The sequence below is a fragment of the Pseudonaja textilis genome, chromosome Z, assembly GCF_049901715.1.
Source record: "Pseudonaja textilis isolate UNSWEBS1 chromosome Z, rPseTex1.2, whole genome shotgun sequence".
Taxonomy (NCBI): Eukaryota; Metazoa; Chordata; class Lepidosauria; order Squamata; family Elapidae; genus Pseudonaja; species Pseudonaja textilis.
Genome location: NC_142008.1, coordinates 36,471,045 through 36,491,124, shown reverse-complemented (window position 1 = coordinate 36,491,124; position 20,080 = coordinate 36,471,045). Strand labels below are relative to the sequence as shown.

The 20,080-nt window shown below is 34.5% G+C and overlaps 1 protein-coding gene across 1 annotated transcript in view; it reads right to left on the bottom strand.

Annotated features, from left to right (window-relative positions):
- DNAH11 (dynein axonemal heavy chain 11) overlaps positions 1 to 20,080 on the bottom strand; it is a 191,623-nt gene that overhangs the window by 52,835 nt on the left and 118,708 nt on the right. The window contains 6 exon segments of the mRNA XM_087918377.1: positions 1,026 to 1,127; positions 3,331 to 3,513; positions 4,723 to 4,866; positions 5,113 to 5,226; positions 11,067 to 11,213; positions 16,787 to 17,020. Coding sequence (XP_087774503.1) covers positions 1,026 to 1,127; positions 3,331 to 3,513; positions 4,723 to 4,866; positions 5,113 to 5,226; positions 11,067 to 11,213; positions 16,787 to 17,020 — 924 coding nt within the window.

Sequence of the window (20,080 nt, the reverse complement as noted above, 5' to 3'; positions counted from 1 at the left end):
AAAAACCCAGTGAGCAAAAGGATCAAAGCATGGGATAAATGTGCTGTCCAAAAGCAAAGTAACTGCATAGGATGGTTGGTGTTTTAACATAGTTGTTTGTGGGGTTAAGAATATTAAGATTGCTGTTAAGAAAAAAATCAAGCTTTTTATAGTGTGTGCCATATACCATGAGCACTAATCAAATAGTGGGTAAGGAAGAAGAGGATCTTAGAAATCTAATCCAGGTATATTAATACCTCAGGTGTGATGACTCAGAGATTAAAGATGCTGAGTTTATCAATTTTCCAGCTGATAGCCTGGAATTGAGACCTGATGCTGGGGTGACTTCCCATTATTTGCCTGTGTTCCTGCTCATGTAGCCATTGAAAAGCATGCAAATGGATAAATAAGTACCACTTTGGTGGGAAGATAACCGCATTCCGTGAGATTTAGTGCATAGCCATGCTGGCGACATGACAGTAGAAATGTCTTCAGACAATTCTGGCTTCCAAAGCTAAGAAGTGGAAATCACCCCTTTGGAAATGACAGGACAGGGGAAACCTTAACCTTTATACTAATACACTTCAGAATAATTTAGAGTTTAATTATAGCTAGGAACTAATCAAAATAGCTTGTATTTATTTTACCAAAAGGATATTGGTGGGATTCAATTTTTTTTACTACTGGTTCTGTGGGCGTGGCTTGGTGGGCATGGCAGGGGAAGGAGACTGTAAAATCTCCAGTCAGAGGTGGTATTTGCCGGTTCTCCAAACTACTCAAAATTTCTGCTACTGGTTCTCTACAGGTCAGAACTTGCTGAATACCACTTCTGGATGGATCATATGTAGCTAGTCCATGGAAAAAGGCAAAACGTCAAATTCAGCCACCTCTTGTCTTTAACATCACAATAGCAATTGTTATCTAAAAATATAAGGCAGTAAGATATTTTCTATTTTACACAAATCACTTATCATTATTACAAGAAGAAATAAAAATATTATGCTTTCTTAGGAATGGAATGATGCTGGGACTGGAATTATACTTACAGCAAGTTTTTTTCTGATGGCTTCCAGCTTTTCAGTGGCTGCTGCAAGTTCAGCATTTGCTTGGGTCAATGCTTGGCGTTTGGGCTCCACATCGCAGTATACCTAGGAAAACAAGCAGTCCACAATACTTTTAGAAAATGATTTATAAAACAGAAATATATTACTGTTTTAAAGGGAAAAATAGTATTTACATAGCTCATTAGACAATATTTCACATGAAGTGGATTACTTCTTTTCAAGATTTTCAAGATTTATGAATGTCCTTCAGTCATAAGAAAGAACTCTTAGAAAAGATAAATCTTGGTTACAAATATATAACCAGATATTCAGAAAAATAGCATAAACTATACATTCAGAAAAATAAATTCAGAAAATAACATAAAATAACATGGTAGATACTCTCATACTTTCCAATTTTTTGATGCCACATTTGTGGAGAATTTATTTCTGGAGTTTTAAAACTGCTGTTTATAAAATTTTATAATTCACTGGAAGGCTAACAAGTTCAGTGAATTACAATAATGCTTTTTAATTTCTTGTATTTTCCAGTAATGTATTACAGCTGATTTCTAAATCATAGTTTAGTATAGATATATTTTTCTGGAGCATTAGTTAGTCAAACTTAGATACTGTTCTTATTTGTGTATTTAAGATTAAAAATGCATTCACATTTACTATTAGGTAGTATATTTCAGTGTAACTGGAAATAATTTAATCACACATTACAAGTATGAGCAATGAATGTAGACAACAACATCTACATATGTAAAATCAGTAATCATGTTTTGTTAATAGCAACAGTGAGAGGGAAGCATGGTATTATTCCAGATTTTAGCAGCTTGCTTAGCAAGTGCAAATATACCTTGCTTAATGACCATTAATTCAGTGACTGTTTAATATTACAGCAGCATGGAAGAAATGATATTTGTGTTTGGTCCTTTCAGCCACTGCAGCTCCCTCTCCACGGTTAAAATTCAGAGCAAATAATTTGTATGCAGGATGCTCAGATACCAACCCCAGAGTCTTCAAATGCCACTGGAGAATATCTAGAGAGCTTGAAACACTGCTTCTAGTTAAGGATGTCTAAGACTAACATAGATGACCCTATGGTCTGATACTGCATTCATGCATTCAAGAATCAAATTATATTTTTCTGTTTATAAATTCAGGTGCTTGGCAGCTTGCTTGCATTTATGGCAACAGCATGTATTTCAGCTTCCCGCATCTTCTCCATCTCAGTCCTTTTGGCCACGCTTCACTCTACCACCCATCTATTCTGCTCCCTCCCACAATAATAACCTGCAGATCTTCCTTCCATTGCTTAAAAGACAACTACAAATCTTCCTAGGAAACAGTGATCCAAAAGATATTGAACTTCTATGGTGATGCCATCCTAACCATCTTAACATCAGCTGAGGCTAGACCAGGGGTGTCAAACTTGCATCATCGTGGCAGCATAATGTGATGTATTGGGACTTTTTCCCCCTTAGCTAAATCGGGCATGGGCGTGGCCAGCATGTGACACATCCGGTCCGCAGGTTACAAGTTTGACAGACCTGGACTAGACCATATTTTTCTATCATAAAAATGAAAGGTCCTGTCTTTTGCAGACAATTAGGAAATAATTTAGATCCACTTTGGAGGAAGAACAGGATGTTGTATGGAAGGAAAGGACTAATCATGTTAGCTTTGCTGAAAAGAAGTGTCCATTAATGGAAGAAAACTACTGATTTACTCAGCTTTAAATAAAAAAATCTGGAGTTATACAGTTTAGGATGATTCTCTAAATTGTAATTTAAAATGGATACCATCTTTACCCGATAGTCAAACATACTCACTCTGTTTCTAAAAAAACCTAGGAATGGGAAGAAGACCTGAAATGTCAGGTCCTTTTGAACATGAATCTCTTAGTGGATTTGGTGAATGTGGTTTTGGTATGTATATCTGTTTGTACATATGTGTCTGTCTCTGTGTGTGAATACATCCAGATGTTCACATATACAAATATATATTACACAAAAATATATCTCACACAAATATATGCTTTATCTATTTTTTAAATTGTTTTCTCTCTACTTTTTAAATTTTTTCTATACATTACATTTTAATTTGGAAATATATTCTTTTCAGGCAAATAAGATATCTATGTTATAACAGTAGTGACTAATAATAACAATAAAATCAATATGCATCTTTAATAATGTGCATACAATATTTTATTTTATCTCTGCTGGCAATACTTCTATTATGAATTACAGCATATTTAAATATTATATTGTAAGCCCAGCTAAATCAAAAGGTATACCTCATAGAATTTTACTATGTTGATAACCCAGGCACAAAGACCAGCTGCTGCAAATGATTTGTTACGAACGAGATTTGGACTGAATTCTGAATCTTTCAAATAATGTTCCTTCAACACTTTCAAACAATTCTCTGGAATATGTTCTTTATCGTAGTTAATTAAGGCTTGCAAGAATTCATCAACCTGGAAGGTAGCAATTAAAGCACCTAACTAGTTATCATTAAACAACACTGCAAGTTCACAAGCTGATTCCACAATTTAAAAATCCAAACAAATAATGAAGAGAGCCTAGAAAATCACAAAATAAATATATACGAAACATTGGGTTATGTAGTATATTTGAAGCTTATCCATCTGCAATCTAGAAGTACTTCCTAATTATGGAAGAAATTAACTGAATTAAACCTTTTTACCAATACCAATATTTTTGCTTCATCTTTATTTTATGGAAAGATTTTTAGGTTTTTTTTTTAAAGAAAACAGAAATTGATATATATATATATATATATATATATATATATATATATATATATATATAGAGAGAGAGAGAGAGAGAGAGAGAGAGAGAGAGAGAGAGAGAGAGAGAGAGAGAGAGAGAGAGAGAGAATCTGCTTAAACTAGTACAAAAACACTTTTTAAAAATACTCCTGATCTGCTTGGCAAAATTGCCAATGATAATTGCTAACGATCTATATCCTACTATTGTTACTTGCCATTAAACCAAATATTGTCAGAAGATGCACATAGAACAAGTGTGCATAACCTGTCTGCAAGCTTTCTATATTTTTAAAATAGTAAATAAATTTGCTGCTCCAAAAGAAACATTTGTAAACACCTCCAAGCCTCACTGCTGCCATTAGCTCTTGTGGTGGTGCCAACAGCTGGGCAATGGACTTGCAAGTCTTCCTTAGCCTGTGACAATTTTTAATTGAACAAGGTGGCCCTTTGCCATTTTCAGGTTCTGCAGACCTGCTGTAAAAGACGACTTAGAATCACAAAATATTTAAGTATAGGATATCTTTTAAATTATTAAATATTTTATTTTAAAATGTCAAATAATTAGTTCAGGGTTTTTCAAGCAATCTTCTGTGATTGTTCTTCAAGCAATCTTCTGTGACTAAAGGGGAAAAAACCCTCACAATGGATTAAAGTGATCGGTGTGGGTTGGAAAATTCACAGGCACTTAGTCATCTATTCACACATCAGTACTGTTCTTCAGGATGTTGATAGCAATTTTTGCTAGAGTGGAAAGGACAAGGATTTTAAGCTGCCTTTCAAAAGCTTCATCCCTTTTCATCAGAGGCTCAGGGAATTTTTGTTTTTAATGAACAAGTTCCATGCCCTGAAAAAGTATGAAAAATATATTTTAGCAAATGCCAATGTTGCAAATACCTTTCCCATGAAAAGTTTAGCAGCCTTCCAAGTTCGATCTTTTGGTACTTTTCCTTTATTTGCCAAAAGGACCATGACTGCAGCTGTGACATTGGTCACCGCATCTGGTGGATTAGGGAAAGCTTTCAGTTCAGAAAGGTTCACCTGAAAATAAAAAAACAGACATAAGTATTTCAAAAGTCAATGCAACTTTTAACAAACATGGTGGACTAACTTCTTCCAATAGTAAGGTAAGTAAACAAGTGAAGCTATAAATAAGAGAGACTTGTTCACCATACCGGAACAGAAAACTGTTATTAAAATTAAGGTGTGATTGAGAGAACCAACTTCAAGTTCCTCTCTAACAACTTGTCATGCAGAAAAAATAATCATGCAATGCTTTATATTTACCTTATTAAGGGTATTTAAAGCTGCAGAAGCAGCTACCAGAGCAGGTTCAGCTTTCATTAAATCATCTTCACATTCCTTCTGCCTCCTAGATACTTCCACTTGAATTGCAACCACCTATAGCAACACAGATTCTTAGTTTTAACTGAATATTCTACATGAAATTTCAGAATATTTAATAAGATATTGTTCAAGTATCATATAAAACAGCATAAATTGTTTTTGGAATATGTAAATAAAACTTTTCCAAACTAATGCTCTCTAAATATGTAGGATTATATATGCAGGGTTTCTAGTTAGAATACTCAATTCCCATGCAAGTGTGAAGTTCTGGGAATTTATGAATTTGTACTTCCATTCATCTGGAAGGAATCAAGCTGGAATGGCTACTTTAAATGAATATACAGTACAAGTAGTCCTCAACTTACAACGGTTAATTTAGTGACCATTTAAAATTGCAATGGCACTGAAAAAAATGATTTATCACCATTTTTCACACTTAAGACCATTGCAACATCCCCCTGGTCATGTGATCCAAATTCAGACACTTGGCAAATGACTTATATTTATGATGGTTGCAGTGTTCCAGGGTTGTGACTTTTTGCAACATTTTGACAAGCAAAGTCAATTAGGAAGTCAGATTTATTTAACAACCATGTTACTAACTTAACAACTGCCAGGATTCATTCAACAACTGTGGCAAGAAAGGTTATAAAATGGACAATGTCTTGCTTAGCAATAGAAATGTTGGATACAGCTGTGGTCATAAGTCGAGGACTACCTGTACTTGGCGCTGCCAGTCTTCAAATATACTTTTCAAAACATCATGAATGCAGGAATAGCTCGATCTCCTGGATCCAGATTCCCACTCTTGTCTCCACTCACCTGTATAATTCCTGGAGTATCTCCTTGGGGTGCCTTAACTGGAAAAATAGTTATAGCAGCTGAAGAGCAATTGCATGATATGATTGACCTTTAATACTGAAGCAAAAAGGGAATTACTCAGTGGTTCAATCTTCAGATACTTCCGCCACCAGTTCAAAGAGGAGTGTGTGTGTGTATGTGTGTGTGTGTGTGAATGCGTCGGTGCGCGTGCGCGCGCACACACACACACACACACACATTGCAAATTATTACTATTGAGAGTTGAAAATATATCAGTTTTCATTTTCTCAGCACATTAGCAAGAATTTATTGAATTAACCAGGGAAGAAAGACTGTCTAAAAATGCATGGGCATATTTCATAAAATAAAAAGAAAGCATGCCTAGTGCTACTATATTATATAGTATAGATACTGTATTAATGGCTCTACAGTTAAAAATATATATGTCTGCTTTATAATATTTATTTTATTTTATTTATTTATTTTTGCCAATTGCTTACAAAATAATAGGTATAAGTAAAAACATAGTTATGAATACATGGATACATATAAGAAAAATAAAAAATAAAAATAAAAGAAACAATAGGACAGGGATGGTAGGCATGTTGGTGCGCTTATGCATGCCCCCTACAGGCCTCTTAGGAAAGGGGTGAGGTCAATAGTAGACTGTCTAAGGTTAAAGTTTTTGGGTTTGGGGAAGAAACCACAGAGTCAGATAGAGTATTCCAGACATTGACCACTCTGTTGCTGAAGTCATATTTCCTGCAATCAAGTTTGCTGCGATTAACCTTGAGTTTGTATCTATTGTGTGCTCTTGTGTTGTTATGGTCGAAGCTGAAGTATTCATTGACAGTAGGACATTGCAATATATGATTTTATATACTATACTTAGATCGGACCGAAGGCGGCGTAGTTGTAGGTTTTCTAGGTCTAGAATTTCGAGTCTGGTGCCATAAGATATTCTGCAACGAGTAGAGGAGTGGAGAACTCTTCTTGTGAAATATTTCTGGACTTTCTCAACTGTGTTAATACTTAATGTGGGTTCCAGACTGATGAGCTATATTCGAGTATTGGTCTAGCAAAAGTTTTGTATGCTCTAGTTATTAGTATAATATTACCAGAGAAAAAGCTAAATAAGATTAGGTTAACAACTCTTAACGCCTTTTTGGCTATGTAGTTACAGTGGGCTCTAGGACTTAGGTCATTAGAGATGAGTACTCCAAGATCCTTGACAGAGTTTGGATCATCAACCAGGTCTTGACTATTCAGCTTGTATTTTATTTTCTGATTTTTTTTGCCAATATGTAGGACAGAGCATTTATTTGTTGATATTTGAAGTTGCCATTTGATTGACCATTCTGATACATAGTCAAGATCTTTTTGAAGGGTAGCAGTATTGTCTGTGGTGTTGAATAGCTTTACAACATCAGTGAAGAGAATGCAGTTGCTCTTGATATAATTGCAGATGTTATTTATGTAGAGTGGGAAAAGAGTTAGTCCTAGAACACTGCCTTGGGGGACACCACTGTTGTCAGGTACAGAATTTGATAGGACACTCCCAATTTTGACCATTTGCTTCTATCCAGTTATGCAGGTGTCCAGAGATACCATAAGATTTTAGTTTTAGGAGTAGTTTGTTGTGTACCATTGAATCAAAGGCTCTACAGAAGTCTATGTAGATTGAGTCTATTGCTTTGCCCTGATTGAGTTGTGTAGTTTTTGCAGTGTAATGTAATGTAAAGTTATGTTTTTGCAGTGTAAGAGTTGCAGATTACATGAAAGTTTTTTTTTCCTGAAACCAAATTGTTTATTAGAGAATAGGTTGTTTGTCTCTAAGTGGAGGGTGATGGATTGGTTAATAATTGATTCCATGACTTTACAGGTGACGCAGCATAAAGAGATTGGTTTATAATTTTCAACTAGGCTGGGGTCTCCCTTTTTGAAGATGGGGATGACTGTGGCTTGTGACTATAGTTTTGGCAAGGAGCTGGTCCTAAAAGATTTTTCAAAGATTATGCTTAGAGGTTCGGCTATGGCAGTGGATAGCTTTTTTAAAAAGTAGGCACATATTCCATCTGGGCCGATAGATAGAGATGAATTTAGATTGCGCAGTGCTTTTTCAACGATGTCTTCTGTAAAATTGATATGTATTAGATCATTGTAGTTGTCTGTGGTTCGCTAGGAAATACTGGGCATGATCCATTGCTGTTTACAAATACTGAGCCAAAGTATGTGTTAAAGAGGTTGGCTTTAATAGTGTCGTCGTTGCAATTTTTACCATTAGGTCCTTTCAAGGGTGGGATGGACCTTGAGTCTTTTAGTTTGTTGTTTACAAAATTGTAGAAAGCATGGGCGGAATTGGTGCATAGAAGGTTTTCTTCTTGTTTAATATAATATAATTGGTGCATTCAGTTTTTATCTGGTGGCATAAATTTTTGTATTGGCTTTTGAAGTTGGCAACGTGACCAAATTTGTTTTTCTGCCAAAGTGATTTCTTTTTGGATTGAAGCTTCCTTATTGTTATGGGTAATTTGTTTTTTCTGGTTTTGGGAGTTGTTAATGGTACATATACTTTGATGACTCTTTGACTTCAAGTAAAAATATGTTGTAATGGTCTTCTACAGTATTGCATCCAGAGAATAGAAATTGCCAATCAAGGAATGAGAGATCATTGTTTATAAGATCATAGTTGCCTTTTTTGAAGTTATAATTGAGGATGCTATCATTGTGATGACTTTTGTGTGAATGTATGTTGAGACAAAAGTCAATCATGTTGTGGTCACTGTTGGAAAAGGGATATTTAATTTGTATTCTGTAAATTGAATTCAAACTATTGCAGAAGATAAGATTGAGGCAGTTGTTAAGTCTACTATTGTTGGTTACTAGTTGTTCCAGTCCCAGATTTGTTACAGCATTGTAGAAGGTTGCATGTGTGGGTTCAGTTGTACATTCGTTAAGGGTCCAGTTAATATGAGGTAGATTGAAGTCACCAAGAAAGATAAAAGTGTGTGGGCAGGATGCTGCCCATGTTAGTAGTGTATTTAGCTTGTTTGCATGTTCGATGTCATAATCAGGGGCTCTGTAACATAGTAAAAACCGAAATGTGATATTTAAGGACAGTTCACAGACGGTGGTCTCAGGAAGAGCAAGCTCCTGGGTAACTTGGATGTGTTTTAGATGTAGGGACTTTTTATAGAAGATAGCAACATCATCTCCTCTATGGATTTCATGATCTGATCGGTAAACAGGATAGTCTCTTACTGTGGTAATGGAGCCAGGGACAGATGCATTGAACCATGTTTCACAGACAAATATAAGTTGAATTTAGCCGCACTTAGTAAGATGAGAAAGTCAGGTATTTTATTTACAAGGCTTCTTGCATTGAGTAGCTTGCATTTAAGGCCAGTTGTGGTTGGAATAGAGGTAGTTAGGGGCATGTGTGCCTAGTTTTGAGGTATGTTGGATCGGATGGGATGGGGTTGGATGTGGAGTTGTGGGTTGTGTGACTTTCTTTTGATGCAATCAGCTCTGTAGTCAATGTATAGGTCCTTTTCTCCATTGTCTAGGTGTTTTTGAGTTCTGCACAGAGTTCACAGAAGTGGATTCTTTGCAGTATGGATAAGTCTGGTCTTGAGTGTTGTTGTTTTTTTGAAATTCTATACCAGTTTAAATCATTCAGATTAATCTGTGTAAACTAAGCACATTTTTAAAGTAGCTTCAAATTAAAGTTATATAGAAAGATATAATCAGTTCAAAGTCAATTTATAAACATATTTTAGAAAAACTAAAAGATGAAATAAAATATATGAGCTACTTCTTAGCTTCATGAAAAACAGTCTCATTCTTGCAAACTGTCCCAGCATGGTAATTAGCTCATGATAATCACATCATGAATTGAGTCTAATTACTTAATTAGGTATTTGGAAATATGCTAGTAGCATCCCTTAACATTCCTAAAATCATCAGAACAATCTGTAGTAGGGGACCTGATGTTATACAGTAACAGGGTTTTCCACAGTTTCAGGCCTACTGATTTTAATTTAGCCTATGTGGAATATTATTCAGTTTTAAATAATATGACATCTATCACACAGTTTCTTGTTCTCATTAAGAACAAGAGACTAACTAATCTGCTCCTGCCATGTAGTCTGGCCGCCTCAGATTTATAATCTGAATTGAATCACTGGCAAAGAGAAAAGAAGAATGGAGAAGAATTAATATGATAAAATACAAAAAGGACAGAAGTGGAACAGGAATGATATCTTAGATGTGAGAGTTGGTATTCAGACCGACAAAAATTCAAAACAGCCAACTATATATTTTCCTATTATAAGTACAGTAGGGAGCCTCTTTCAGTCTGATAGACCATAAAGGTGTTGGGAAAAAAAACTCAGAAAATCTCAGCTTAAATGTTGGATCTAAACTGAAAAATAACTCACTTGCTGAATGTTTTGTACCTTCACCTCTGTATATTTGGCTAAAAAAAATTCTACCAAATTCAGGGTTAGCAACTTGCTTTTGATTTAAGCACTTACCACAGGTCTGACATTAACCCAGTTCCCAATTTGCCCTTCTTTGCATGCTACTTAACCCTATCCACAAATCACCAAATCACAGTTCTTTTCAGAAAATGTTGGCAGTTGGAATACATCATGAAATGCAAAATTTGAAAGTGAAGATGCAAGTCAATGGAATGAACTTCAAGAACAATTGAACTGTTCAATTGAACTAAAATTTAAAAAAAAATCTGAAGTGCTCAGAGATGACTCTCCGACCTTTCATGTATTGCACACTAGTCTGATTCTCAAGATCCCCATCCATTATATGCTTGAATGAGCTTCATACTTATTGTTCTTTCATATCATTAAAAGAACTAAAAGGTTGGAAAAATGCATAATGTAAAGAAAGGTCAAGTGGTAATCATGGTGTGAAATGCTGAAACATGAGTAAGTATTATAATTCTTTAGATTTTACGCTCCCTGGAGAGGTAGGTGTTCAAAATTGTTCACCTACAAAGGTTTTTTCTGTGCTAAATATAGCTCAACATGACTAAATTGTGGAATTATACTGACCTTTTGCTCCTCTGCATCAGCAATGGCCTTTTCCTTGCTCACTTTCTCAGTCTGAAGCCCTATCTTAGTAATCAGAGCTTCAGTATCTTGATTTCTCAGTTGCAGCTCTGCTTCTTGAGAAGCAAGTTTGTATTTTAAGTCTTCTACCTAAGGCAGAACAGCAAAGGCACTTGTTTGAAGAAAACATTCAGTATAGGCAGCTTTTTAAAATGTGGTTACTATACATCAGGCTTCAGATACAAAACCAAATACACCAGACCATTCAGATAGGAGCTTCAGGAAGCAATCCAAGCATGCCTAAGAATTTACTATTCAAGGCTCAGACAGAATTGGATAAGAAGAAGCAGGCTAAGAACTGTTGATTGCTTCCTGAAAGACTGCACTTAGAGCAAGAATCTCCTCCTTAGCTGGTACAAAAGTGGCTATTATAGGACACATGTCCTTTCCCTGTTCATGTTATCTATACAAGTAGTCCTCAACTTACAATCACAACTGCCCCCAAAATTTATATTGCTAAGTGAGAAATTTGTTAAGTGAGTTTTGCCCCAGTTTATGATTTTTCTTACCCTGTTTCAGGGGTGGGATTCAAATTTCTTAACAATCAGTTCTGTGGGTGTGGCCTAATTTGTGGGAGTGGCTTGGTGGTCATGTGACTGGCTGAGCATGTGACTGGCTGGGCATGGCTTGTATCTAAATTATAAATATTTATGTAAATACTGAATTTTTTAATAAAAAAAGAACAACTTTTACCCAAAATCAGGTAGGCAGATTGAGTTGCTCACAGAATCACAGATTCATTCAGCGATCTATTTTTCTGCAATCGGCTATCTGAATCTGTCACATAAAATTTGCTTGCAAGCAAACTCATAAAATTGGCTTGTATGTAAATATTATAAATATTGATGTAAATATTGATTTGTTTTATTTAAAAAGAGCAACTTTTACCCAAAATCAGGCAAAGCAGGCAGGCAGATTGAGTTGTTCACAGAATCACAGATTCACTTAGAGATCTGTGTTTCTGCCATGTGCTACCTGAGTCTGCACTGAATAATAGAAGCTTCAGGTTCAGCTCTGCTTTTAGATTAGGTAGAAAGCAAGAAATCCGACAATTTCCTGCTCTCCAGCTAATCTAAATCTCCTGGCACAGCAGAACAGCTGTGGGGGAAAAAAGGAAAAATAGTAACTTTGTAGGCAGGTTTGATGGCGCGCATTCCAGGTAAGGAGTGAGTGGGTGGGGTGGGGCTGAGGAATTCTGGGAGTTGAAGTCCACAAGTCTTAAATTTGCCAAGGTTGGACACCCCTATCTTGGAAAACAAATATAACAAATGCTATTGATATCCTACATTCAGAGGTAGTAAAAGTCTGGAATATTGCAGGTTAAATTTGCATTTTTATTAAATTACTGATGATTAAAGTCTCTAATATTTTCTTTAATATTTTAATTTTGGAAGCAATTTTCTTTAATAGGTATTTCTGCATGCAATTTTTGTTAATGTGTATATTTTGATTATTTTTTATTTCAGTCGTTACTAATATATATTGTAACCCATACATTAACACATTTGCATATAGGCTAGAGATTAGGGTTTTCCTATTAAATTATGAGCAGAAGAAAGTCTTATTCATGTTCATTGAAAACTATCTAATCATTATATTATAAAAAAGGCTCTATGTCTGTCAAGATTTTCAGTCATCCAGGTCATAGTTGCTTCAAAGGTGCTTTTTTCTTAGATAAAAGGCAACTGGACTATTTTTTCCTTGAGGAAGAAGAAAGTGTTTTGTTTCCCCCCCACCATCCAGTCTCAACTGTCTGTACCTATCCTCCCATCCATTGCCCCCATCACAACTGATGAAGCTTCTTGGGTAAGAAGTGAAATGTTTTCTTGTTCTTCTTCAAGGAAAGAAACAGTCCAGTTTCCTTTTTGGAGAAAAAAAAATGCATCTTTCAGACAAGAAAAGCTCTTGTTTTTCATATAGCACCAGATCAAATATAAGAAATCTGAGATTCCCCAAACATCAATAATGATTGTATGTTAGCACATTGGTATTGATTGTTAGTGAGCACATACATTTTCTCCAGAATGATCTATCTCCAACCTGATCTTACAAGATTTTTTGACTGGGCACCTAACTGCTGCTACAATGCTATCCATCCACCTTGGTGTTGGTCATTTTCTTCTTCTGTTTCCTTCTACCTTTCCCAGCAATATACAACTTTCTCTAGAGAACCAGACATGCATGATGTACACAATATGTTCAAAGTGAGATAATTAGAGTTTGGTTATTTGTGCCTCTAATGAGTACTCTGTGTTGATTTGTTCAATGATCCATTAATTTGTTTTCTTGGCAATCTATGATGTCTTCAGGAGAGTTCTTCAGTATCAAAGTTGAAAAATATCAATATAGCTTCTTCAAAGTTCAACTTTCATTCTCATATAATGTCATAGCAAAAATGCATATAGTCTCATGACAACATCTGAATATCATTTCCAAGACCTTCATTTCTACTTTAGCAAGTATTGTATATGCTAGTCTGCAACATATTTCTTGACAGCTAGTTCCTTTATTATTGTCAATTCTAAAAGTTGTTGGTATTCTGCAAATATTATTGGACAAAACCTAATCAGCTTTAACAGTATATAGTTAACAGTCATGAAAAAATATTTGCAAAAGTTATAATTCATTATTATGTAAACTATCACGGTTTCCCATCCTTGCATTGATTAAATAGATTCCAAATAAATACAGATGCAAATGTTATAGATATAACTTCATTAGGTTTCTAGAAGCAATTCAAGATGATGGTTTCTACTTGTAAAACTTTCATAGCATAATATATGAGTTTTTTAGTAGCTATTTCACAAAGGGGATGCTTTGGTTCATTGCTTACTAAATTCCTTGTTGGGACACAAGAAACAGATCTTTTCTGTCCCAGTTTCTGCCTTCTGAAATTATGCCCTGCCCCTCCAATGTCCATCCCTTTGATCATATTTAAATCAGAGACTTCCAGTTGTGCTCTTGTCACATTGGAGCAGAATCTGCAATTGTGCATGGTGTCACTCTAATGCTCACTCGTTGGAAGGTCCCAATTGAGACCAGAACTGCCCTGTAGGGGTGGTGAAGAAAGGGAGATTGAGGGGAGTTGCATCTCCCCTTCCCGACAAGGTAAACCTCCTCTGAAAATGAGTTGCAGTGGTGGTCCAAAATGGCCACCATGAAGATCGGAGGCAGTCCAGGAAACTAAGACTGTGCTGGAGCGGTGAAGCTGTGAGCGGTGTGTGAACCAGATGAAATCTGTGGACATTAAAAGGTACCCCGGAATTAAGAAACAAATAATTTTTTATGAAAGATTGTAGAAGCAGTGACCAGAGAGAGAGAGAAGAAAATTGGAAACTTGTGAAATTGGCTTTGGATTTTGTAAAGAATTAATTTGGAGGTGGAAAATTCAGAGGAAAACATTTGATTATAAAAGACTTAGAAATTAAACTAGATAATTATCTGGATTTTGGCACTAAATTGGCATAATTAAATGCTGGAATTGAATATGTTAAAAAGAAATAATAGCTAATAATTGGAATTAGTGAAATTAATAAAAGCTTTAAAAAGGGGCAAAGCTAAAAGAAAGGGTAGAAAGGGTGGAAAGAGAATGGAGAGCGCCACCTAATGGTAAAGGAAAAAATTCACTTTTCTTTGAAAAGTGCTTGGTCTTTTTAAAATTGGAATTTGAAATGAAATAAGAAGAATTTCATTATAATAAAATAAAAACCCTGAAAAGTGAAATACTAGAATACTACAAGGAAAAAACAGATACATGAAGAAATTGCCCTGGGATTGTTTGGTGACTTTGGGAAAAAGTTGGAAAAGAAATCAACAGAAGGAATTTGGAAATAAAGATTTATGGACACTGACTGTTGAAATTAAATATAAAAGACACTGGTTGAAATAAACTACTGGATAATTGGATTGGATATAAATATTAAAGAAGGGGAAAAAGAAGTGTACAAAATGGGAGAATGATGTGTGGAAGTAAGATTGGAACTACAAAACATGAAGGAAATAAAGCTTTGAAATATAAACTATTATACTACAAAAATTAGAAATGATGATGCAGACTAAAGAAGAACAAAGAGAACCAGAAGGGGAGGAGTTAAAAAAAGAGGAAATCAGCTCTAAAGAACAAATGGAATAACTAACATTAAAACAGGAAAAAAAAGAATTAAAGCTAAAAATTTGAGATTTGATGTGATAAAGGGGGGATTGTTTGTAAAGTTAAACAAAGGAAAAGGAAACAATAGAAGATGGAATTACAGAGGAAAGATCAAGAGAGAGAAAGAGAGACAAAATAAATAATTGCCATAAGAAATGGAGGGAAATAATAAAGGAAAAAGGGGGAATTAAGGGAAAGGACCAGAAAATGATTGGAAACAATCATTTGAAAAGAAATTATTTATCAGGAGGTGAAAGACAATGGGTAGAAAAAGAACAGGAAGGGGGATTCTGCAAGGTAACGTGTTGTGAGATATAAGAATATAAATTTAAAAATAGGAAAGATTGGAACTGATATTTTTCTTTAAGGATTGTTAAACCAGATATAGATTTAGTTGAAATAGATATGGAAATGGGAATTTATTATAAGAATATTAATTGATATTTAATAAAACAATGAATAAAGTTAAAATGAGAATTGTAATAGGAAGACTATTATCCATTTTTAAAATTAATTGAATAGATTAATATTTTTGAAATAAATAGATGATTTAGAATGTAATTGAGAAAAAGAATACCTTGCGGAATCTGACTGAATATATATATATATATGCATATGTGATATGTAGTAGTTCGGAGATTATTGTTATTAATGTGGAATATGGTAATTTAAAAATTACTATGCTATGGTAATTTTTTATAATGAATTAAAGGGAATAAATTGGGGAGTGTATAAGGTAAAGGGGTGGTAAACTTGTATTGACAATTAAAGGGAACAGTTTTTGGATTATTAGAATTAGGATGAAAGCTATTGAACAATGAATGGAATATTAGTATGTGATAAACTTGCAAATGTGACAGATAAAAGTAAATATGTGTAATGAATACAGAAATGAAATAAGAATTTTAGATAATATTGTAAAACAAGACATGAGAATATTTAAAGAAAAATTAAATTAGCTACAATATGAACTGGAATTGGATAAAATAAGTGTAATGAATATAAGAATATTTGAGAATATTTAAAGGAGAATGGAATAAGTAATAATATGATATGAAAGATGAATATGTAAAATATGATCATATTTGTATTGAAATGTAAAAACCTGAAACCACATTGTTCACCAAAAGAGATGTTTTTTAAGATATAAAAATAAGAAACATATTTTTTAAAAAGAGATCATATTCAAATCACACCTTAAAAACTGAGTCTTTCTCCAGACTAGGTAGATCATCTGGGTTATTTGTTTGGTAGTATAGGCATTCTGTTTCTGGATGTTCATTTTGTACAATCTCTGTATCTATTGTTAATTATGTTATGTTCTGTATTGGCCAGGACTGGGATAGAGTCAGGTAGCCTACACATTACATTAAATGAACAAATATTTTAATTTCTCAAAGAGTTTCTTAACATAGGATCTAAAGAATATTATGCCTAAATATTTCTAAATAATTATAAAACTATAATTCCAAATAAATGGCAGAAAAATATTATTTATTATCCTAAGACTTACCTGGGAAGCAGTAGTTTTCAGTTTCTGAATGCCATTTATAAGGTGCTCCTTATGTTGAAAAATTTTCTGAATTTTCTTCTCTAGAAGATTCTTGAAGAGTATTATTTGCTCTAGGAAGCTCTTAGGAGTTGTGTAATTATATCTCTTCTCATTTAATTGAAATTTTGCACTTATCTCATTCACACTAGCATGGGCATATGCCATAAAATAGCAAATGGAGTCATATAACTGTGGCTGAAAAATATATAAAATACATTTTAAATTAGAAATAAAAATATTGAAATGACTAAGTAGAAAACTAGACACAATAAATATATCCTTTGTGTTCATATCCAAGGCCAAGATATTGTGCCAGATATTATCATTCAGGCCTTGATTCATAGTCACCATTTTGGAAATCAGGCAAGGTTCTCAATTTGATACTGCCATATATACATTAGACAATTAGACCACTATATATCTATATACTCATTAGCTATTCTTCTGAGAATTATAGAACTCAAATGCCACCTTATCTTATCTTATTTTTACTTTATCTTTCTATCCATCCATTATCTATCTATCTATCTATCTATCTATCTATCTATCTATCTATCTATCTATCTATCTATAATCTATCATCTGTAAGTCCTCTTCCCCCAAATATAAACTTTAAAATTAGTTGGGGAAAGCAATGAGGGCCATATTGACATTGACAAATAATATGTTTAATCAAAGGTCAACAGATGACATTGGCATCAACCTCAAATGATTGTTTGGTCATAAGACTTCACAGAAACTTTTTTTAAAAAGAATTTCTCATCAGTTCAGCTATAAAAGCTATGCTACATCTGGAATTCCCAAACAATGCATAATTGATTGGAGTTGTAACCCAATTAATTGGAGTGAGGTCAGAGCTAAGGCCAAAATACATGGATTAAACATATGCAGCTGCTTTAAAATGCAAATTGCAACACTCAATGGGGAGATGTTAATGGGATCTGAGCATGCATGGAGAGAGAAAATTTCATTATTTTATAGATGTTCTTCAAGCATTGACAGGGAAGAAAATGGTTAAGTTTCCACTCTATTTTCTTGCTCTAATTCCATTTAGCAACATCCTCCCTCCCCATTACTGATGTAATTTGAATAAAATAAATAAAATGCAGTATATCCAAATGTAATTTACATCTGAGAAAGCATGAAAGCCTATGCAATAAAGATCAGTAGAAGTCAGCAGAAAAAAACCAAAGGCTGCTACTTAATTCCATCACCAGAACAGAGATCTTTTGATTAGTCAATTGGTAAGGGACTGATGGGCTTAATTAGTCAGGTTGCTATTCTGCCTCATTCATTGCTTATTAATTCAAACAACTATGTAGCTTTATTTTACATATTAAAATAACCCATAGACTAATACAATAAAAAAAGTTACTATTCATTGTTGCCCCAAAATAAGACCCTGATTGATATTGATATTGATACACACACTCCCACACACCACCACCACCAAAAAAGGCACCAGGTCTTATTTTCTGGGGATGTCATCCACTGATTCACTTGTGTGTGTCGCCCCCAGCCTTCTCCTTTTCTCTGTCAGAGGCCTTCAGGAACTTCTTCTGCAGCTGGCAAGGCTTTTCTGAAGACTTCTGCAGCTGATAACAACTCCAGATGAATCTGGGGCTCTTTTATCAGCTACAGAGGCTTTTAGGAAAGCCTTGCTGGCTGCAGAAGGAATGGGCTGGAAAAGAAGGTGTCAGGGTGTGCAAGGTCTGGCTACACTGTCCAAAGGTAAGTAGTAGGGCAGCTCCATCCCACCCTCCCCACCTAGCTTAATTTTTACCTGTGCATTCTGGAGTCGGCGCAATCTTAATTAGGGTTTATTTGGGGGGGGTAGGGCTCAAGTGTAAAAATCAAGCTAGGACTTACTTTCAGGGTAGGTTGTATTTAAGGGGAAACCGGGCACTGATTCTTTAATCTAAAACTTCATTTTATGAAATATGCATCCATATGAAAGAAGTATACTACAATTCATTTAGAGGTTGTACATTTTTTAAAGAAATATTTGAAAATCTTGAAAATGTGATCTATTTCTTTTCAAAATGTTCATTTTATTATATAGTAATGCATGAAAACGCTAAGCAATTTCCATTTTGGTATACACGTAAGCAATTTCCATTTTGTCCTCTATGACTTCTACCGTAGTTAACTTTCTAATTTGTGGAACCACATCTCCCTCATTTTAATGATTATTTATTGCACTCAGTTCAAGATGTATGCAGTTCAATTAATCAAGGGAAACTTAAAAATCAATTAATATGAATTAAATGAGCTACAGCAACTCTTAGGAAAGTCACACATAATTTACCAAAGCATTGTCAATAATGCTTAGAGATCTTTTGGAAAATTATTCATGAGTGATTGTTGATATAGCTAAACGTTTCAAGCCAACATAATTAATATTACAAAGAAGCTCATTTAGAAACTTGTAATTTATCTTTGGAACAAAACTTATTTTTGAACATGGCTTCCTTAATAAGAACTGCCTTTAAACTAGAATAATGGCACTGAGACGGAAATAAGGATTACATGCCTTGGATGCAAAGTGACTAAATTCTCACTTTTGAATGGAAATGTTTCATGAACATTAGGGAAAAAAATGACAGCAAGCAAAATCTGCTAGACCTTAAGTAGTTAAATTATTCGTCCTATCACTTTCTATTTTGCACTCTCTCTCTCTCTATATATATATATAGACATGTATTAACAAGAAGAACTTTCTTCCAGGAATTACTGGCTTCTGCCCAGCCATGATCCTTATGAGAGACATTTACGTAGCAGTTTTGAAAAGCTTTTGGTAACACTCTTATTTGTAAATCAGCCAGGAAAGAAGTGGGTTCCGGTAGAGCTGGAAGTGGCCTGAGACAACTTGTTCCAATGGGGCAAAATAACTATTGTTATCAAGCTTAACAAAATGGCACAGCATGGGGTGGATGCTGAGCTGCTGAGCCCAAGAGCAGCTGGTTGTAATTCACACTGTTTTTCACAAAACTCTAATCGTTCTGAGCAGACCTCTTTGATGATTGGTCTTCCTTGCATTTTCAATTTGTCACTTTCTCTTATGATAAGGTCAGCAGTGACAACACTTCCTGACATTAACAGCTGTGTCTTCTAAAAGGGTCATTGTGGAACTACTAATTGCAGTAATTTCATTAGCATAAATTATTTATTCCACTATTCAGTTATGTCCAAGGTTTTGGTGGTGTTTTGTTCAATATTGCACCTTATTTTTTCAGGATCAGCTCTATCAAACCA